A 23,489-nucleotide genomic window follows, 5' to 3' on the forward strand; every position below is an offset into this window, starting at 1 on the left:
GATGGGTACAAAGAGAGCTGTGTAGTTTGTGCGGATATCTACATGTCTGATAGGCGTTGCGCCAGCATAGCGTGGCCATTTTTTTTTTCTTTGGGATAAAGAAATTTTTTTAAACTCATGTTCACAAAAGTAATTAATGAAACAAATTTAATTTCATAACAAAACTTTCAAAACGAAAAAAGAAATATTTCGCTTCAAAAACGTTATTATTATATTATAAAATTTTCTGAAAACTGAATCCAATTTTCTTCGTCAAAAAGTAGCTGATGTCGAAGTGGCCTCATGATGGCTGTGATGAAATCGTGTTGTTCTTGCAAATAGTTGTAGAATTTTAATCAACTTTGTTCTAAATTAGGTTTAGTGAAAAAAATAAACTTCAATGTTTTGACTTGTAAAGGAATGTTTGCGTTCCTCGAAATAATTTTAATACATGAAAGTACTCGTTGTTGCTGTTGTAGCAGCAAAAAAAAAATTCCCATACATGTACCGAGAATTTTGCTAGAGTGACAGTCCTTGACCGGATATATAGTAAATCTGTGTCGTTCCGGTAATGTAGAACCGACTGTCGGGGGAACGTACTCGGCTGGCGCGAAAGTCACTGATAGAGCAAAAACATATTAAATGAGAACACCAAATTCTGTGAAAGGTGAGCCATTTTTCTAAAGATATATGAAATACTTACGCCTGTCATATGGCTTACCTTCTCCACTGCATTCCAAAACTCTTTTTTCTTCGGTGGTCCAAAGTGGATGACGGCGGTTCAGATTTGCTCAAGTGAGGAGTTTCCACCGCGTTGGTACGCAAATGGCGGCGCTATTCTAGCACCAAATGCTTTTCATTATAAAATATTGAGGGAACGTGGGACGGAGGGAGATAGTAGCATTTTCGCTGTGATCAAGGCTCTAGCGTAAGCTTCTGTAAGCAGGAGATCAAATCTCTTGGGTGTGCAGGTAACATTTCTTTTATCTGGATTCCGGTATATAAGAGCAAGAGAAATTGCTGATGTGCTCGACAGGAGGGAGTCGATTGAATTGGTCTCAGATATCTTCTACCAGATCATCAGCATCCCCCTGACTGTTACTAAAGGGAAATTGAACAACTTGTTGCTGAAGAAAGCGTATGCTATTTAGAAAATCCTTTGGCCCCAGCACAATAGATGCAGGGCTCAGAAAGTTTTGGCGACTCAATTTCCACCGGAATTTACCGGGGTTTACTGGTCATTGGACGATCGCTACATATGCAGACAAGCTAAGCTTACCAATTAATCAATATTGCAGAAGCTGTAGCGACCTTTCAGAGAAGGAGACTATTGGGGATTTTTTCAAAAAATTTCAAGGTTTGGCAGCTAAACGATTGAGTTCATTGGGCGCTCCTTTCTTCGACCGCCTGGGGCAGTGCTCTAACCTAAATCTCATCAAACTTCTGCATTACATCAACAGTTCTGGTTGACTGTAGATATCTGTCCGTTCAGAGGTCTCTAAATGATATAAAACCGGCACATTAGTGCTACTTGGGGGGTGCCAGAATAGCACTTCAACCATTTCACCTACCTACCTAGTTTGAAATTGAATACTGTAATATGATTTTCGAAACAATTATTATTTTTTTTTTTTAATATTGGAAAAATTAGCCAAACTGTTAGGTAAGTGGAGTTATAAATGTAACGTAAACAAAAATTTTATTCACTAAGCGGCCACTTTTTATGGTCAAAAGATCGATTAATATCGGGCACTTGAAAATATTGTCCCAATCAGTTTATCACAAACTATTCCACATGCGCATGAGACTTAAAAAAAATTAGAAATGGAATCTGTACCATAGATTTAAGGATTTCTCTTTTTCTACTTGCATTTCCAAACTTTGATTATTGCTTTATTTACAATTCGCTTCTCTTCGTTTTCTTGCAGGCTGAAATCTGGAGTGTGTTCATTGCTATTCTACGCAAGAGCGTGCGCAATTTGCAGGCATGCACGGACGTCGGCCTAATCGAACACGTACTGGTGCGACTGCAGCGCTCCGAAACGGTTGTGGCAGGTATGTACTACAAAAACAATAAAAACGATAAATGCATCGACAAGTCTGTCTGTCTCTTAGAAGGGGGAAGTGTAAAAATATGTGCACATATGTGTAATAAATATATGTAACGATATACACCCGAGGACAAAAAATAGTTTCTCTTTCAGTTTGCGACTATTGTCAAGTTAGTTGAATGCAAAGACCTCAATGTAGGCAGTTTGTACATTTTTATTTTGTAAGGTCAATGCAAAGTTTAGAAAAGATGGCGTAATGCATAATTTAGGGCACCTTGGTGGCCCAAACCAAAGTAATAATGAGCAGTGCAAAATTATTAAAATTTGAATAACGAAAATAAAATAAATTAATATAAATAAAATAAAAATAAATTAATATAAATAAAATAAAAAATAAAAATAAATTAACATAAATAAAATAAATAATTAGCGTAGCATGAGAATGCTCATTATAGAAACTGTTAAAATGATTATATAGGTATTTCAATTAATATCATTTGCCCAACGCGCCACCACTGAAACTAAACAATGCATATAAATGAACAGATTTTCTTCAATTTATTGTATCAAATCGCCTGAACTCACTTTCAGTACTGAGCTAACTCAATTTTTGCTGACCTGACAGCTAATGTTACATTAATAGAGTGAGAGCAGTGCATGAAATGTAAGCATATTTTATAAGCTACTTTCGAGCTCAACTATGAGAACTATTATATTTACTAAGTTTCATGTAATAGAGTTTTTGTTCAGAAAATAAGTTTTTCGTATATTCAAAGCATAAATATATAATTTTTGTAAACACTCTCATTCTTTCGAAATAAAACTTGTTATCAAAACTAACAAAAATATGAGGCTGGAAGACAGCTCTGTTAGTTACCTGCACTCAGTAAACCATCAATGTATGGCTCTTTGCGGTAGTTCTTTTGCACTGGTAACGTTTAACATTTCTGAAAATTAACATAGCTGGAGACTGTCGTTGTTGGTTTGAATAACATTTAATGTTATGGCTAGTGGTAAGAGGCTGTAAAACAATGCGAGAGACATTGCGTCGGTCGCATAATTAAAATATGTTACTCAGAGAGCACTTCCCTTGTAATAAAGCATGGGATATCATGTTTTGAGCATTTATAAGGGGAAATTTAAAGAGGAGACTAAGTAATATCGAGTTGTATTACCAAATGTATACGAAATTTACTGTACATATTTTATACCAAATTTACGGAAAAGTGCATTTTTTTTTTAGATAAGTTCAGTGCTAATTTCCAAAGTAATACTGACAAAGGTAAATATTAAATAAAAAAACCAATAAATAGGTGTTTCATTATTTCGGCATTAGTAGAAATTTGGACGGTAGTGTCAAGAAAAACTTTTTTGTTGATCTTTGGTCATATTAATTCCATTATGTATATACTTCTGCAAAAATAATCAGACGATAATTTTAATTGTATTAAATTTTACTCATGGCGATAGTTTTATTAAAGGAAATTAGGTGATTAAATTTAATGAATTATACTAGTTTACAAATTTTCGGTTCATCTAATAAACCCATAAGAAAAGTGAATTTTAGTATAATTTGAATCACTAAACACGAAAATGATGCTCGTTTTTGTCAAAGTAATATTTTCCAAAATTTTTGGATTTTTTTTTTTTTGAAGGTTTGCAAAATCATCGGAAATCGTTTAACGTCGTAACAACCGTTCCAGATTATGGGAATTTAGTTGGAAAGAAAATAAAAAGTAAATCTATTCGCAAATGGGAAATGATGAGCTGATTTTGTAAACATTTATCAGAAAGGAGAATTTTCGTCAATGTTCAAAAATTACAAATTTTTAGTTATTTGTTGATAAGTTGAGCATTTGTTTTTCACCTACATATTAGAAATTTGAGGCTAAAGATACGTTAATTAAATCAAAGATCATGAAAATTAGCTTCTAAATTTAAAAACAGTCATTAAACATTGAGCTAAATTAGTAAATTTTCAACTTTCCACAAACTCATTGATTTACATACATACAAAAAAAAAAAAAAAAAAAATTAACTAAAAATACATAAATACATACAGTGCGTTTAATAACTATAGCTCAGAGACTTATTGACAAGTTTTGACAATTTTTATTTTTTGTTTTTTTTTTTTTATATCCTTGTTCACTTCGCTCGAGAGCATAGGACCTCAATAAGAATCTTCCATCGTACACAGTTCTGGACTGTTGTTTTTCCGCCGTCCCGTGTGATGTCGGCATCTTTACTTCTGTCGGCTACTTTGAGCAACTTCGACCTTCGCCAAGTTATCTTTGGCCGGCCGCGACCTCTGCTCCGATGTGGACTCGAGTCCAGTGCCATTTTCCCAAGTGATCTTTGGCCGATCACTTGACAATTTATTTATTGCTTTTTATTATATTTAAAGAAATTTTAAATGTTTCCAAAATCTTTAGAAAAACTTCGAGTATGCAATTTTATAGCCCACTGAATTCTGGTACAAGTTTTGAATGGCTCGAAATTCACCTTGATTTTTGACAATTTTTTTTCTGCCAGTTTTAGCTCTTTTCTTGTATATTTCTATTATAAAAATAACGCACAAAAGCGCCAGCAAAAATTATTTCTATTAATTATTTCAAGCATTTCAATACAAACAATATTTCTTTAAAGTTCCAATTGTATTTCCAAAAAAAAAAAAAAAATGAAAATCCTAATATGGAAAAAATTGCTCTTTTTTCGTATTTCCGACCTAAAATTTCCTTGAATATAATTTTTATCGGGTTGCATTTTTCAAGTAAACTATTGCTCGTTCAAAAATTTTGTGTTGTTGCTTGAAAAGTATTGAGAAAATTGGCAGTGGAGGGAACTGGCAAGTAAGTGCAGACCAGTGCAGCATTTTGCAGATTCCACGCGGACCAGTAGCATACCACACCTGCAGTACTCCACTGCTAATCTTGAGATGGTATGACTTTCTGTCGGGTATATATGTATGTACATTTGCCTGTGAGTGTACGATTTTGGCCTCCAAAAGACACAACTTACAACGAAACAGAGAATAGTCAACACTTCTTTGCTTTCAATCAATTCAATTCAATTCGTTTCGATTCAATTCAATTCACGTCTTTGCTTTTCATTTACGTTTACCTCCCCTCGTATTTTTGGGTATTTCGTTAGCTTTTTTTTTCTTGTCATGCTTGAATTGCTTGCTTGGCGCTTGTGGCAAGTACTCGTTTTTAGTCTTGTCGCGTCGTAGCTGCAACGTCTACTCTGTTGTTGCCATATCTTTCTTTCGCATGCACCAGTCGATCAGTTCTGTTTGCTCTTTGGACTTTCGTACGTGTGCCTCGACTAGGCATACTAACTTTGTATTTGTTTTGGCCTTACATGAGTTAACACACACACACAACGTATCGTATATACGTGCATATGTGTAAGTGTGTGTGGATGTATTTTAAGTTAAATACAATCACGCACATGCTTTTGTGTAGTGAATGCGTGCGTGTGTGCTTGTGTGTGTGTGTGAACCTCTATCCTTCGCCCAGCATTTGTTTGTTTGCTCAGTGATTGAAATACGAGTAGTAACTCATTGAATTAAAAGCAAACGTTTTTGTAGAATGAGGGTAAAAAGTAGGCGCAAATAAATGAGCACAAATAAGACGCTGAAATAACAAATACAAGCTGCGTATATATAAATTAAATTAAAAGAAGTTCAGTGCATAGAAATAAATTACTAAGGCAGTGCCTTCAATTAATACTTGAATTTCTATGCTCGCTTTTGTTGTTGCTAGGCAGCTCCTCCTTGTATAAATATGTTTGCTTTTCATCTGTATGTAACTATGCGTTCATGCATATCCGTTTTCAGCCCCTGTTTGACAAAAAGCTGCTATGGTTTATATCCAAAAAATCGATTTATGCGTGCTTGCAAACAACATTTTTTACATATATCACATTTTTTTTTTGTGAATGCTTCATCTTAGAAATAAATTATTCGTAGTCACAGAATCATTTTTTCTGGATTTTCGGTAGGAGAGTAGTGCTACACAGCGAATAAGCCTGAAAATCCCAGTCCGCTGAAGCAGCTGTAAGTGGCAATGATTTACATTTAACCAGGCGAGCTGATTCCAACATTTAGTTGTAGCGCTTTGGTCGGTGAAATGGCGTATTCACATGGCGGAACACCACTTCTTGCTAACCCTTTTGTTTTTCTGTGCAGAGCTTTTCGAGCTGTTCCTCAGCATGGGTTCGAATAACGTATAATGCGTCTGACTTATGAATTTCTTACTAGTTTACACTACGATTAAGGTAAAAAATATGACAATTGCGCAAAAGGTGCGTGATGGAACTAATTTTTAAATAGAAGACCTCTGCCGCCGAATAATTGTCTGTTAACAATTTTCATCCTTCCAATTTTTTTGGTTTTTTTTAGCATCTCAAAACCTCAAATAAAAAAAAAAACAAAAAAAAACAAAAAAAAAAAAAAATAGAAGATAGAAGATATTTGAAAAAAAAAAATTGCAAGTTTTGCATACAAAAAAAATTATAATTTATAAAACAAAATATATTGTTATTTCGAGCACACAGTTTAATTTTTACATAAATCAGTAGGTTAGGTTAGGTTAGGCTGAAGCGGTTGTCGTGTGGGACACACTCAGGCTTATAGCCCATTGTGATGCCGCGTGGGGAGCTTGTCCCTATCTATTAGTAAAAAATCAGAATTTATGGGAAAAAGTTAAAATTGATTTTCCAAATTAACTTTCTTTTTTTCTGCTCGATTTTGCAGACTGTAGATTTTTGAAAATTTTAGAGAGGCTTAATTCCTTAAGCCAGAAAGATACCCATTAAATGATGTCACAGTTTCCATGGAAAAAACAATACACCGGCAGCATCAATAGAAAATGTTGCCTACATAAAATTTTCCAGAACAACCTCTAACAATTTTCTAAATTAATTTTGTGATAGGTTTCTTGAAGTAAGGATCAAAATTAACCTTTAAAGTGGTAGCTAATAGGTAAAAATGCTCTAGCATAATATTTCCTATGAAATTTTACTGTACATGAAATGTTAAGCTCCACTACGCTCGGGCATATAGTTTCTGGCATATTTCTTTGAGCTAACTTTTTCCAATCTATTGAGGGTTTTATTACTGGATAACCTCTTAAACCACAGTTGGAATTCAGCAGCTACCGTGCCATATCCTTATTATCCTGCTTGGGAAAGATACTAGAAAAAATAGTAGCCAAAAGATTATGTGGTTTTCAGGAAAAAATTAAGTCAACTAGCGCCAACCAAGTAGCATTCAAAAAAGAGCATGGTTTTTTAGATGCTCTGCTACATTTGGAACACTCCGCAGCAACCGCAATCGCCAATAAGGGGCATTTAACAACTCTAAGTCTAGATTTCGAGAAAGCATACGATTGTATCGGTGCACACGTCGTCCTTCAGGAACTAGTCAACTGCAAAGTAGGCCCAAAAATTTACAACTTTTTTAAAACTTTTTTAAGCAATAGAAAATTCCGAGTTAAACTCAATAATAACTACTCACACTGCCTTTCGTTGAAAATGTTATACCTCAAGGCTCTCAATATTTATGTTCGCTTTCAATAAAATTAGCCAAATTATATCCCAGTTCCCAGTAGAACATTATATTTATGCAGATGACGCTCTGATTTTTTCAAGAAAATTCGATCTGACACAAGTCAAAGATGCTTTTACAGAAATCTTAAACAAAATTTGTGAACGGTCTCTCACATCGGGAGCCAACATAGCATTTCAAAAATATAACACTTCACATATTTGCCACAAAAAACATGTGATGGATTTAATTTAAGATTCAATATTAAAATACAAAATGTAAATACACTTAAAATTTTAGGTATCATCAGCAGTGTTTAGCTTTAAGAAATTAAGAAAAGTTATTTGATAAACTAAGTATTATTAAGTTCCTCTCATCGCAAAGATCAAATATTCATCCGAATATCTTAACCAACACAACTAAGGCTCTACTCCTATCGACCATTGATTACGGTCTTCCAATATATGGGCACTACGCGGGAAACTCACTTAAAAAACTTTACTTGCACAAACTGGCATGCCACATATCCAAGAAAGACCCAAATTGAGCACATTATGACTGATACCTAAACTTTTTTATACCCATAATCCTACATTACCCAACAAAGTAAAACAAGCGCTTACGCGAAAGCGGCATATAAAAAAGCAATCAGCTATCCATCGGGTTGTTCAAAAGACGGCGCATCTCGATGCTGATATAAAACTAAGGTGCTTCAAAATTAGCAAACACCCCCCATGTACTCTACATTCCTCTTTTTTGGAAGACCAATTAATGTGCTTGCCAAAGCACTACACCTGTGCAGATACTTTCAAACAAGTTTTTATGAGTCGAAAACGCAAAACTTTACCCCAACGGTTGGACTTTGGTATACACCGACGGATCTAAAGATTATACTAATGCCGCCTATGCAGACGTTTCTGACGATTCTTGCATTATAAGCAAAGGGTTGCTATCACCATACTGCTCCATTTTCTCAGCTGAAGCCTATGCTGTGAAAGAAGCAACAAAATGGGCGGTAACGTCAAAAGGAAAATACACCATATGCACCGATAGCCTCCTAACAATGATTGCGATACAGAACCCAGATAACGTAAACCCGCTGATTGCATATATTCGAGATACCCTGATTGCATAAAAGACTAAAATAAAATTGATGTGGGTACCGAGTCACTGCGGTATGCACGGCAACGAAGTAGCCGATAAGGAAGCTAAAAATGTACCGCATAGGCCCTGCTACTATGTACATAGAGAAAAACGAGAAAAATGATATATTACGCCATATTTACAAAATGAAAGAAAATCAACAGAAAGAGTTATGGAGCGGTATCGCCTTATTAATCCTAACAGAATTAAAACAACGTAGGGTAGGTTGTAGTAGTAGTAGTAGTAATAGTAGTAGTATGTATTTCAGCGCTCAAAGTTTTCTCAAGACTCTGCCTCGGACATTGTGCACTTTCATACCAACATCTTCTCAATAGAAGCTACGATCCAGGTTGCGTTTATTGTAACAGCACATCAACATATACGCTACACATCCTGGGTACATGCCGAGCACTCAACAAGATCAGGGGAGAAATATTTTCATCAAACAGGCCATCAGAGCTTTTGGAAGCCCCTACTGCAGAAAATATAAAAAAGGATATAGAAATTATCATTGTCCACCAGCCACTCGATTCAGTGTCCCATCGGCCTTTTCACCGCTGCATAGTTTGGCATCTCCGTTTCGCGGCGCTAGTGGTGGCGTGTTTTTTTTTTTAATCCACGTATCCATTAATTTCCAGGCCATAAAGTCGACAGGTATCTCCACGCTTACAAAAACTGCCGCGCGACAGTCAGTGCGGTAGGCTGAAGCAACTTTGAGTGCCGCTGTTTATTGTTCAGCCTCCAGTGCTTTGCGCTTGGGTTTGCAGCTTAGTATAATTGTGCGCCCCTAATTACTTAATTATAATTATTTAGTGTACCGAGGAATCGAACTAGCTCCTTAGAAGGGAGCAATTGTGGGTATTCCTCCTCTAGTAGGTACGTACCCAGGATTCTGTGTCTCCTGTTGCCTAATGCCTGGTGGTGATTAAGTGTTCCATAGACTCCTTTTCATCACAGCAGAAACTGCATAGTCTTATACTAGATAATCGTATTGTGTTAAAGTGTTTATTACAGGCAAAGTGACCTGTAAGTGCTCCACAGAGTAATCTGAGGCCCTTTTTATCTAGTGTCAGAGCAGATTTTGCTCTGTTGGCATTGAAGTTCAAAAACGTTTTGGAGTGATTAAGGCCGCTTGTGCTGCTCCAGTATTCCCTGATTTTTGTTTGGATCCATTTTTTGATTTTCTCTTTTATATTACTTTTCTTAAAACCGAAAAATGGGGTTGGTCTAATAAATAGCCCTTCTGTCCCTTTTTTGGCATACACGTCTGCCTTCTCGTTTTCTTCGTGTCCCTCATGTCCTGGTGCCCAAATCAATGAGACCTGATTATGAGTGGCCAATTTGTTGAGTGCATTGTTACACTCTATTAGAACTTTTGACTTGAATGTGAAGCTATTCAAGGCTTTGAGAACCGATTGCCTGTCCGAAAGTATTCAAATTTTTACTTTCTCGAACTCTCTTTTGGATATGATTTCCACTGTTTCCATTATGGCGAAGAGCTCTGCATGGGAAATTGTGGTATCTGTACTTAGTGTTAGAGATTTGTGTAATCTAGGGCCCTCTATTCCTGCTCCTACTCCTTGGAGCGTTTTGGACCCATCTGTGTACGATTTTTTTGAGTCATCATCAATCCAAGTTGGGTTATAGTTAGACAACCTTGTATCTCTTTATAAAATTGAGTACGGGTTCCGTGTGGTCATTCGGGTTTAAGTTTTTCTTTCATATGAAAAGAGAGTGCTGGCATAGTAGCTTCCTCTTGTATTGCTAAATGTACCGGTGGTAAATTTAAAAGCGCCATGCCAGCGTTTGTAGTTTAGCAGTAGTAGTTTGATTTGTTTTAACCCACCATACCAAAGCCCCATATAGTACAATAAGTCTTAGCATTTGCGTGTAGATCCAGAAGGTCATTTTAGGGTTCAGACTCCAGGATTTGCCCAAGAGTTGTTTTGTTGTGCAAAGGTTTTTCGTTGCCTATTTTATTACTGAGTTGAGGTGGGCCTGTCAAGTGAGTTTTTTATACAAGATAATTCATAGATATTTAACTTCTTCCTTTAGAGGTACGTCTATTCCATTTATTCTTAGGGTGGGTATATTTATAACCATTTTCTTTGTAAATGGGATAATAGTGGTTTTGAAAAGGGTGATTGATAATCCCTCTATTCTACACCACTCCCAGGCTTATGTACACTAAGCAGCTGAAGGCATTTATATATATATTTATTTATAAGTATATTTCATTATATTAAATAAACAATTAACTATACACTTGTATACAGCCTTAACCAAAAGTATTAGACACCCCTTTAAGTACTGAATTTTTCGTTTTAAAAAGCGAAGTAATGATCTTTTGTTAATAAATTAGTACAAATAAGAGGAATTAGTGATAAAAACATTAATATTAGTTTGGGGTAAAAGAAGTCCATTATTTTTGCTTAAAACTCAAAACTTTATTTTAGATGTTTCGGATTGTTCGATTTGGCTTAAATATGCACCGTTTTGTTGTATAATTTATTGCCATTTTACAGAGAGAAGGAAGTTTTTCAATGAGAAAAAAAGGTGGTGGTCGCTTGTTGCCTGGTGGTCGCTTGGTGTATGGTAGATCCATTGAAACTTCCCAACCCAGCTGCCGGCGTTTTTGGTGAGTCACTACAAACGTGTGTGTCTCTTAGCCAATTCTGGTCGTTTCTGATTTATCGCTATCTTCAAACAGCCCAGCTGTAGGCAATAGGGATCTCAGTTTAGTGTTTGGCAATACGGAGGCAACTCATAATAAATTATTCCTTTTAAGTCCCACTAAATACACAGTAGAACATTCCTGGCCGTTAGCCCTGGTTTGGCCACCGTTTGACCTGCTTTATCACGCTTTGCCTACGATTGTTTTCACACAATATTGTCGTATGTGACCCATTGCTGCTCCAGTCACCGTCTGTTTAAGAAATGGGTCGATTTCATTCCATTTGGCGAGATGGAAATTCGATCCACCATGTTTTTAATGTTAATTGGTGTGTCACCCAAATATCCAGCTTCTTTTTGAATTCAGCATTTTGCACAAATGGTTTAGCACTGTTTTATGTTTCATGGTTCATATTTAGCTAACAAGCCGGTCAACTTCGATTATTTTTCTGAGTTCAGCGACATTATCGACATTTTCTTTAATATCAAAAATGCTTGAATGGAATCGTCGAAACCAAAATTGCACGAGATTTGCTCTTACAATATCGGCACCGGCACCATAAACACCATTTACAATTTCAGCGGCCTGAATTGCATTTTCGCTTTTATCAAACAAAAACTTTAAAATGTCCCAAATTTTCTATTTTCTGACTTCTATTGTTCACACCCTATAACTCACAACTAAATGGAACAAACAAAAAAATAGCAAAAGAATTTTTTTAGTGAAAATGTCACCTTGGCAAGGAGTATAAACTTTAAATTGTTTGATCGATATTTTACGAGATATCGATCTCTACAACCATCTACCGAGAAAATAATGGATTTCCTTTTCCCCAAAACAATATTTCTTCCAATATGTCGAAAATAACCTAGGCCAGGTAGTTCAGGAAAAACTTGAAAACTACACCCTTTATTGAGTATTTTGACCAAGCTTCTCCTCCCATTTGTGATGTGTGTCTTGATATTTTTCAACAAATGGTTTTATGCCTCCATGTCTTACTTTCGGTACACAACGCTTTATGTTCTTCGTTGCCTTCTAAGGGAATGCAGCTGAAACTTTATATAACAAAAAATTGGCCTTGCGTTACTTATTCTGCTGAAGCCTGGGAGATAAAAGATGGATGAAGAAAAGCTTAACATATTTAACTGAAAAATTCTACGCTACATTCTTGGACCGGTGCGAATTGATCACGTCAATTATCGCCTTCGTTTCAAAGGTGAATATCTAGCTGAGCAAAGCGACTTGCAAATTGCCAACTACGTCAAGCTTCAGCGTCTTAATGGGGTTGGACATATTCTGAGTATGGATCGGAATCGCTTAAGGAACATCTCGTTTGATACAGTTAGTGACGACGCCATGGCCTTTGGACAGAAAAACCGGAGGATATCTGCAAAGAATCGAGATTATTGGTGGAAGTTGTTTAGGAAAGCTAAGGTTCGAACTCTCACGAAAACAATGATGATGATGAGCGTATGCCGCCTCCAATCGGTGGCTTTTTATGGTTTTCGTGGCAGAAATACTGTTTGGTGTTTCATGACCGTAGTTTCAAACTCGAGTACTACCGAATGTTAGTAATGTCCGAGTTCCCTCGGTTACGGCGGCCGCTGATACCGTTATGAAGGAGGTGAGGTGAAAGAGAACGACCGATGGGATACATTGAGAGGGCGGGAAGAGGTGGTGCTGGGATGGTTAGGAGCGTTTGGATTACGAACGATGACTATGCTGCGTTTGCGTCGACCGCTTTATGCTGCTGATGAAATTCATCAGGTTTTTAATGGGTTTTTAATGTCAGCGCCAGCTATATCAGCAGGCGTGGCAAAGAAGTAGGAGCCAAGATACTTAGATCTTAGCTCCGGCAGAGCAGGACAGCTAAGGAGAAGGTGCTGAGATAATTCTACCTCATCCTCCATAAATCCATCGCAAAAAGGATTCGAGGGGATTCCAAGTCTCACAGCATGCATTCCTCGCGCATAGTGACCTGTGAGAAAACCGACGAGATTCGAAGCTGATATTTTGTCACCGTCAGAAGCTCGCCCGAGCGCCTCCGATCCACACGTGGCCAGAAGGATTTCGCGACCTTACAAGTTTGTGTACTAGCCCAACGCTCGCTGAGCTGGCGCGGAGCCCATTTTTCCACGAGCAGACCGCAGGTATTCAGGGGGATCCCAATTCTCTCCCTTCGCGGGGAATTCACCTCATATGTGCCTTGTCTGGCCAGCTCATCCGCCTCACAGTTTCCCGTAATGTCGCTGTGACTAGGAACCCAGATGAGGCTGATGTCAAAGAATTCGGACGCAGACGAAAGTGAGGTCAAGCATTCCTTGACTAGTTTCGAATGCACCGTCACTGACCCGAGGGATCTTATTGCCGCTTGGCTGTCGGAGTAAATATATACTTTCTTGACTGTTAGTACGCATTTGAGCAGCCAATCAGCTGCCTCCTTGATTGCGGCTACCTCTGCCTGGAACACACTGCAGTGGTCCGGTAACCTTAATTTGAGTCTGATGGGGAGCTGCTCGCAAAATACTTCTCCGCCAACCTTTCCTTCCAACTTCGATCCATCCGTGAACAAGTTCACCAGGCCCTGTCCCCAAGTGTAGCCACCCGTCCACTCCTTCCTTGACGGAATATGAGTGGAGAAGGTTCCGGTCGGACTAAACGAGGGTATACACTGATCCGTTGACAGAGGACCGTATGGGAATATTATAAAAACTCGTAGAACGAGTTTCAAGGGCAGCAGAAGCTCGTGATAGAACTCAATTTAGTAACACGTCTGAATAAAAAGTTGGAAAAAAATATTGGACTTTTTTTTTATTATAAAATCCTTGCAGGCATTTCTAACTTATACAGACGCTAAAGTTTATTTGCTAACAAACAGTTAAATTAGATTACCTACGATGTTTTGTTATGTCGAAAAAAGTGTCTTTTCATAACAAACCAAAAATAATCTACAATTTTCCCAATATCAGATTGAGCTACTTGCATTACCGCAAATCATTTCTTCTTCCTTAGGTATTTAATTCTTAAAATGTGGCAGCAATTAAAAGTGTCTAATAAAATTTTTGTTTAACTACCAAGCTTGCAATTCCATCAGAGAAAACCAACGATTGCAGAAGCAATTCCAGCAATGCCATTAAATATAAATAAGTCACTTGATTTTATTCGCTTAAACGTAAGCATAAAAGCAAAATAAAAGTCATGCAGGCATATGTGAGTTAGAACAAACACACTCAAGTAAATTTACTTATGTATATACATACATCTATTCCTACAAGTATATGAGAATATACACATACCTGCACACGCATTCCTACCACCACCCACCGATGCTAACGAAGACATTTTAGTGCGCTCATTTGCATAGCGCACACGTTAGCAATTAATTCAATACTTAAATCTGAGGCAGGATGTGTGGATGTGTAAATGTTTGATGAGTAGGCGCAGAAGTGGTGAGTAATCAGCAGGTAGCACAGAAAGACAGAATCCAGTGAAGAAGATTCAGTAGAAGGAAACGACATTGGTCTGACGTCAGGCCAACGCATACGTGCATACACACACACGCACACATAAATAAATAAATTCGCATTTACCCGTACTTGTGTCTATTAATGGGTGAGTGCGTATCACTAAAACTGTCGCAGCCCATTAAAGCGCATATGTTAGATAACTACTGAAAGCACAAGTTCGTTGTGAATAGCGCACACCCACACATGTGTACATATTCACGCAGATATTTCTGGTATGCAAACGTCTCCATTATCTTATATGGAATCAAAAACTCTTAGAACATTTTGTAATTCATTAAAGTCAAGTTGAAGTGTGGTAAGTAGTAAGCTGGCATTGCTGAGAAATCTCGGAGTTCGCACTAATGCCAAATATGTGGCTAATGAACTCCCAAAAATATGCTTCGCACTTGTGTGAGAACTCGAAGTGGCCCATTAGCAGGCATGCCAATGCCAATGCGTGTGTGTGTGCGTGGGGTTGTGTGTATGAGTGCGTACGCGTTGTCTTGTTTGAAGTAATAATTAATCCAATATTTTCTTATTGCATACTTTGGGGCGTTAAAAGCCTAATTTCTACTTTTATTGAGCGCAACGATTTCAGAGAAAAGTAATGAACTTTTATACGTTAATGACTTATTAGGCACATAAATGTTTTTCCAATTATTATAAAGTCATCCATTTAGCTTTATTGCAGTTGATATTTGTTTGGAAATACATTTTTCTGGTCATGTCATAAATTTGGAGGTAAAGTTTAGCAACAAATTTTGTTACAAAATCCTGAAGAAAAGTTCAGAAAATGTTGAAGTCATGGTAATAATAAAACCATTGCTGCAGTCATTTGTAAGTGAGATGAAATGCGACCACGTTAGTAAAATATGATTAAATGTGGCCAATCATTAGGCTGGTCGCTAGGTTAGGTTAGGCTATGGTGGTGGTCGGTCTGCACGGCCAACTCACTTAGACCTAACAGGTCCGTTGTAATACTACTGTGCTGCATGGGAACCCCATTTACCTTCCTTCGTGGTACCTGTTTGTGGCTCTTATGAAACGTAGCATTGATCCCAACCCCACGCCAGACAGATCTGTAAGAGAATTAAAAAAGTATTTACCTAGACAACCTGCTCTGATTTTAGCTAGGGCTGGACAATTGCAAAGCAAGTGCTCAACTGATTCGTCCTTTTCCTCATCTCTGCAACTTCTGCAATATTCATGGGAGAAAACTCCTAGTCTCGAGGGATGCCTGCCAAATAGCCAGTGACGGATTAAACAAGCCTCGACCTTCGAGATATTGTCTCTTGAGAGACTAAGCAATTCCCTTGTTCTTTTCTTGTTTATTTGCGGCCATAGTAGCCTAGCTGTTACGCATGTTTCTTCATCTATTGGCCCCTTGGATAATGTGGTTATTTATTATTAGTTTACTTGTGGTCATGGGTATTCCAATGGTGCTTTTATCACTAAGCAGTTTTAGAGCAGTTTTCCTAGCTAACTCATCAGCTTTACACTTTCCCTCAATATCTCTGTGCTCCGGAACCCAAATATGACTGACCCCTTGAATACGACACTAATATCATTGAGGGCTGCCCGGCATTCCTGTGCAACCTACGCTCTGAGTTTAGCGGCATTCATTGATTTGATGGCCGCCTGGCTATCCGAAAATATATTTACAGTAATTTTTGTTATGGCATGCGTATTTGGATATGTAGCCACTTCTTTTATGGCTAGAACCTCTGCCTGATAGGCGCTGCAGTAGTCTGGGAGTCGAACGTATAGTTCCAGTGCTAATTCCTTCGAGAAAACTCCATAGCCAACCTTATCGTCTTGCTTGGAATCATCTGTATAAGCATTTAATTCCCTGCTTCTCCATGGCCTTGGTGTCTGCCACTCCCTTCTTGACGGTATACTCGTCTTGAATAGCCTTTCGAAGGTGAGTCTAGGAATACACTAGTCTATTTCTTGTTTGTGACTATTCCGAGTGTGCAAAATAGAAGCGTGGCCAAACCACCGGTCTTTCCATAGCGCCATACTTTTAGGTCTGAGCGCCGAGGCGGCCACGTGTTTCCCTACCAGATTTAGGGCAGGTGAATTGATTAGCACTTCCAACGCTTTGTTTGGGTTAGTCCATAAACCTTGCTCATGGTTTAAGCGTAACTCGCCTTTTGAGCAAGAGGCCACTATACAAGTATTAAGATTGGCCTAACCACTGAAGTATATAGCCAAAGTGTAACGCCTGGTGTTAATCCCCATTTAATACCGACCGCTTTTTTGCAACTATATTATATAATGCAGCGTTGGCCTTCTTTACTCTTTCCTCAATATTAGGTTTCCACGTAAGTTTCCTGTCTAATATGGTCGCTAACGCGATGAACACTGCAGTTATGGAATATCAAATGATAGAAATTGAGCGAAATTAAACAATAAACTCGAAATTGAACAGAAATTTAAAAACAAAGAAAAAAAATTCATTTTTGCTTTTATCGGAAAGGGTGATAAAAAATTCTAGGGTAAGGGATAAACGCTAAAAAAAACACTTTTTTCATGAATTTATTGTAGCGAAACGGTTCAAGTCAGTTTACTAAAAGTTGTTGCATATTATAAAGTAACATTTCAAGAATATTTGATAAAATTTTCATGTAAAAATATTGCAAAATGAGCGAATGAGAGCACATTTACGTAGACGTCTTTTCAAAAATACATTTTGCAGTAGTCAGCATATCTCAGCGTAGAATCATCTGAAATCAAAAAAATCGAATCATTTATTCAAAGTATGAGTTAAACTTCCTCCCAACGTTTATTTTGACGATTTATTTTCATTTTCAGCCATTTGGTAGTCGTTTGAAGTGAAAAGTGATTTTTGACGAAAAAATGCCGCCATTTTGTAGGTGTAAAACCACCTTAATATAAAAAAAAAATGGCGAAAAAAACGTTGGGAGGAGGTTTTTTATATGTAAAATATGTGTGCAAAATTTCAAAAGGATCGGTTGAGTAGTTTTCAAATGCCAATGACTACGCACTTTAAAAAAAAAGGTTCGAGAAAACCGCGTTTAAAGTTTGTAACGGACTACGCGCGCAACTGCTGCGTCTCGGCAGATGTTTGAGGCGGCTCGGCTTTATGCTCTATAACTTAAAAAGTTTTGCTCGGATTGACTTAAAATTTTAACACGGTATTTTTTGAAATGTTTTACTACAATAACATGCAGAAAAAAAAAATCGATTTTTATCCCTTATTTTAATTTCTTTTACACCGAAATGCAATTCAATGAAAAAATACTTGCACAAAAAATCTGAATTTTCAACCACTCAGAAACCCCTCTATATTTCTTCTCCAGCCTTTGCGCAATTTATGTTCCTATATTTTGTAGTAGAACATCTTCATCAAATTCCACCCGAATCGAAACCAGGAAGTTTTTACGCTGGTACATCCGACGTGTTTTCCGCCATATGGATTATTCACAAACAACAACAGCTCAGGCTGAACTTTTCGATACATTAAAAAAAACCCCCACATGTACGTTTATTCAACAATAGGCACTCATGCACAGTAATTAGTTGATGAGAGCCACCCTTTTGCCCGTCCTTGCATTTGACTCCACTGCCATAGTCACCGACCTGCCACTCACTGTTGCTCCAAGCCGCATAGATTGTCAAAGTATATCAAATTAGCGTAAATTTGTACTACAACACACGCCTCTGGCAGCAAGCATATCCATGTACATATAAGAAGTTGTCATACATGCGCATACATTTACTCAAATGCAACCCATGTGGGTTTACTCGAAAATGTGATTTTTCTACCGCCCCACTAGTTGAGCGTGCCATGTTGCTGGGTGTCTAAGTTTCCGCATATCACTGTTTGTTTTTTCATTTGCTTTGATTTCTCGCAATTGTCACACTTACACGCTTCTTTTGTGACTTCCTAAGAGTTCATAAGCAAATTATAATTTTTTTGTTTTTCCCTTTACGCTTGCAAAGGCAAGAGCCACCTCAGCCGTTAATTACACTTTTGTTCTTTGACGCTGATTTTGCGGCAAACAATGCTACGACATGCCACTCGACCCTCGATGTCAAAGTTCAACTGTTCGAGTGGCAGCGCCACATAATTCTGGCATGAGTTCCGAGTGGCGAGTGTTTGGGTGGCTTTATTGTGCGGCGAATCGTGGAGTTGACTTAATTTTTGCAGATGTTGCCGCTGCTGCTTCATTCCTCCCCCTGCCTCTCTCCCTGTTTTTCTCGATTTCTCTCTAAGCAGTGCATGGTGTTTTTTTTTTTGCACTTATTCAACCTTTAGCTGCGCCAAATTGGCTGATTCCACACGTTTGATGTGCGACAAACTTGCCTTTAGTGCATGTCACGTATACGTCCCGGTGGCTTCATTTGAACGGCATACACACAATGCGATCGGACGTAGTCGTACGTGTGCCACGTATTTGTCTGTATTGCTTTACTTTTCAAAATGCTGACTGCGGCAGTTGCAATGCTGTGAATTGTCTTGGTTCAGACTTGACATTGTCTTCTTTTCAATGGGCTGCTGCCAACAACAGTTACACCCTTCTTGTTAAATTTAGTTGTTGGTATGCTGTCACGCACAAACGCTTTGGCTTTATTAATGCTTACAAGTCATTGACTTGACAATAACCTCAACTCTAACGGCAGCGGGCATTGGCGCATTCTTGTTTGTGTGTGTGTGTGTGTATGTGCTGGCGAGGGAAGGTGACACTTAAAGTGAAACCTAATATTGCAGCAGGCAAATACATACAAATATATATACATATGTATACATACTGTACATTTAAAACAGCTTGTTGCTGTGAAACAAACCATAATAAAATCTACGCGAATTGTGAGTGCGGATTTTCATTTGCCTGTCTTGAAAGTGTGTTGGCTGGTGCTAGCTCATCTTTCTAGGCTAATAAATAAAATGTTTTACAGCGAACATAAAAAAGGAAATCTTTATATATATATTTCTTATGTTCGTGTGTTTGTCACTGAACTCCTCCTAAACGACTGAACCGATTTTGATGAAATTTTTTGTGTGTGTTCAATGGGATTCGAGAATGGTTTAGATTCACAATTTGCCGGGAAAATGGTCAAAACGTGGACCCGGGTAACCTTCGGATGTGTATATACAATATGGGTATCAAATGAAAGCTGTTGGTGAATGCTTTAGTTCAGAGTATTTTTCATGCCGCTCCGTGACTAGGGTCTCGAGATAGAGACCAAAACGTGGACCCTAGAATGTGTTTGTACAATATGGATATCAATTGGAAGCTGTTGGTGAATGCTTTAGTACAGAGTATTTCTCATGCCGCTCCGTGACTGGGGTCTCGAGATATAGGTCAAAATGTGGGCCCGGGTAACCTTCGGATGTGTATATACAATATGGGTATCAAATGAAAGCTGTTGGTGAATGCTTTAGTTCAGAGTATTTTTCATGCCGCTCCGTGACTAGGGTCTCGAGATAGAGACCAAAACGTGGACCCTAGAATGTGTTTGTACAATATGAATGTCAAATTGAAGCTGTTGGTGAATGCTTTAGTACAGAGTATTTTTCATGCCGCTCCGAGACTGGGGTCTCGAGATATAGGTCAAAACGTGGGCCCGGGTAACCTTCGGATGTGTATATACAATATGGGTATCAAATGGAAGCTGTTGGTGAATGCTTTAGTTCAGAGTATTTTTCATGCCGCTCCGAGACTGGGGTCTCGAGATATAGGTCAAAACGTGGGCCCGGGTAACCTTCGGATGTGTATATACAATATGGGTATCAAATGGAAGCTGTTGGTGAATGCTTTAGTTCAGAGTATTTTTCATGCCGCTCCGTGACTAGGGTCCCGAGATAGAGACCAACACGTGGACCCTAGAATGTGTTTGTACAATATGGATATCAATTGGAAGCTGTTGGTGAATGCTTTAGTACAGAGTATTTCTCATGCCGCTCCGTGACTGGGGTCTCGAGATATAGGTCAAAATGTGGGCCCGGGTAACCTTCGGATGTGTATATACAATATGGGTATCAAATGGAAGCTGTTGGTGAATGCTTTAGTTCAGAGTATTTTTCATGCGGCTCCGTGACTAGGGTCCCGAGATAGAGACCAACACGTGGACCCTAGAATGGGTTTGTACAATATGGATATCAATTGAAAGCTGTTGGTGAATGCTTTAGTACAGAGTATTTCTCATGCCGCTCCGTGACTGGGGTCTCGAGATATAGGTCAAAATGTGGGCCCGGGTAACCTTCGGATGTGTATATACAATATGGGTATCAAATGGAAGCTGTTGGTGAATGCTTTAGTTCAAAGTATTTTTCATGCCGCTCCGAGACTGGGGTCTCGAGATATAGGTCAAAACGTGGGCCCGGGTAACCTTCGGATGTGTATATACAATATGGGTATCAAATGGAAGCTGTTGGCGAATGCTTTAGTTCAGAGTATTTTTCATGCCGCTCCGTGACTAGGGTCCCGAGATAGAGACCAACACGTGGACCCTAGAATGTGTTTGTACAATATGGATATCAATTGGAAGCTGTTGGTGAATGCTTTAGTACAGAGTATTTTTCATGCGGCCCGTGACTAGGGTCCCGAGATAGAGACCAACACGTGGACCCTAGAATGTGTTTGTACAATATGGATATCAATTGAAAGCTGTTGGTGAATGCTTTAGTACAGAGTATTTCTCATGCCGCTCCGTGACTGGGGTCTCGAGATATAGGTCAAAACGTGGGCCCGGGTAACCTTCGGATGTGTATATACAATATGGGTATCAAATGGAAGCTGTTGGTGAATGCTTTAGTTCAGAGTATTTTTCATGCGGCCCGTGACTAGGGTCCCGAGATAGAGACCAACACGTGGACCCTAGAATGTGTTTGTACAATATGGATATCAATTGAAAGCTGTTGGTGAATGCTTTAGTACAGAGTATTTCTCATGCCGCTCCGTGACTGGGGTCTCGAGATATAGGTCAAAACGTGGGCCCGGGTAACCTTTGGTTGTGGATGTGCAATATGGGCATCAAATGAAAGCTGTCGATAAGTGCTTTAATGTGGGGTAATTTTCATAACTATTGATGACTAGGGTCTCGAAATATATGCCAAAACGTGGACCCACCATGTCTTTGCCCAGCGAAGCGGGCCGGGTTTGCTAGTATATATATAATACTTCTTCCTTTAACCCCTAGTGGAGCAAAGGGCGTCAATATATAAAAAATCACAGTCGTTGTTCCTTATCGTTGTTACGTAGCAAAAGACAATCTCTATCCTTATGCGATATCCAAAAGTTGGCAACGAGGATTTTCGTTTATTTATTTGAGACTTTGACGATCCCGTTACCGAATTTGGCGGCTCATCAGCAAATGATATTCGGATAAGTAGGTCCACCTAAAACCTCCTACACCTCCAAGTAGGTATTGTCCATTTTAGTCCGCGAGTGGTATTTTATTTCCTAAGTAGGATGCAACCGATTGAAGACAGACAATTCCATACGGCAAAGAAAAAGTTAATAGGACTATGAATAAGTTCATGCGGTTTTACAACAGATGGCGTAACTTGATTATTATTCCATCGATCCACGTTTCCAAACATTCATTGGAGAGCTACTGTCGTAAGGCACAAACGTCAGTATAAGTTTTTTATTTGAAGCGTAAACAACAATATTTTTACCACACTTGAAAATGTCGAATTTCGTGCCAAATAATGTGTTTTTGCGGGGAATTCTTCTTCATTATTTTAATATGAAGAAAAAAGCAGCCGAAAGTCATCGTATCTTGGTGGAAGTTTATGGTGAGCATGCTCTAGCTGAGCGAACGTGCCAGAAGTGGTTTGCACGCTTTAAAAGTGGTGATTTTGGCTTGGAAGACGAAGAACGCGAGGGTGCGCCGCCAAATTGGAGGAATTGCTCGATCAAGATCCGGCTCAAACGCAAGAAGAGGTTGCAAAAACTTTGGGAGTTGATCAATCAACCATTTCCAAACGTTTAAAAGCCATGGGAATGATCCGAAAGGTAGGCCATTGGGTGCCGTATGAATTGAAGCCAAGAGACGTTGAACGCCGTTTTATTGCATGCGAACAACTGCTTCAACGGCACAAAAGAAAGGGTTTTTTGCATCGGATTGTGACTGGCGATGAAAAGTGGGTCCATTACGACAATCCAAAACGTCGGGCAACGTATGGATACCCTGGCCATGCTTCAACATCGACGTCGGCGCAGAATATTCATGGCCTGAAGGTTATGCTGTGTATCTGGTGGGACCAGCTGGGTGTTGTGTATTATGAGCTACTGAAACCGAATGAAACGATTACGGGGGATGTCTACCGACGACAATTGATGCGTTTGAGCCGAGCACTGCGAGAAAAACGGCCGCAATACGCCGATAGACACGACAAAGTTATTTTGCAACATGACAATGCTCGGCCACATGTTGCACAAGTGGTCAAAACATACTTAGAAACGCTCAAATGGGATGTCCTACCCCACCCGCCGTATAGTCCAGACCTTGCGCCATCCGATTACTATCTCTTCCGATCGATGCAACATGGCCTGGCTGACCAGCACTTCCGTAATTACGATGAAGTCAAAAAATGGATCGATTCGTGGATTGCG

At 38.7% G+C, this 23,489-nt stretch overlaps 1 protein-coding gene across 2 annotated transcripts in view; it reads left to right on the forward strand.

Moving 5' to 3' along the window:
• Positions 1 to 23,489, forward strand: part of LOC129239217 (neurobeachin) — a 231,460-nt gene that overhangs the window by 49,271 nt on the left and 158,700 nt on the right. For both annotated transcript variants that reach the window (XM_054874564.1, XM_054874565.1), the window contains exon 2: positions 1,908 to 2,034. In XM_054874564.1, coding sequence (XP_054730539.1) covers positions 1,908 to 2,034 — 127 coding nt within the window. The remainder of the gene's footprint in view (positions 1 to 1,907; positions 2,035 to 23,489) is intronic.

Source organism: Anastrepha obliqua, chromosome 2 (assembly GCF_027943255.1).
Source record: "Anastrepha obliqua isolate idAnaObli1 chromosome 2, idAnaObli1_1.0, whole genome shotgun sequence".
Classification (NCBI taxonomy): Eukaryota; Metazoa; Arthropoda; class Insecta; order Diptera; family Tephritidae; genus Anastrepha; species Anastrepha obliqua.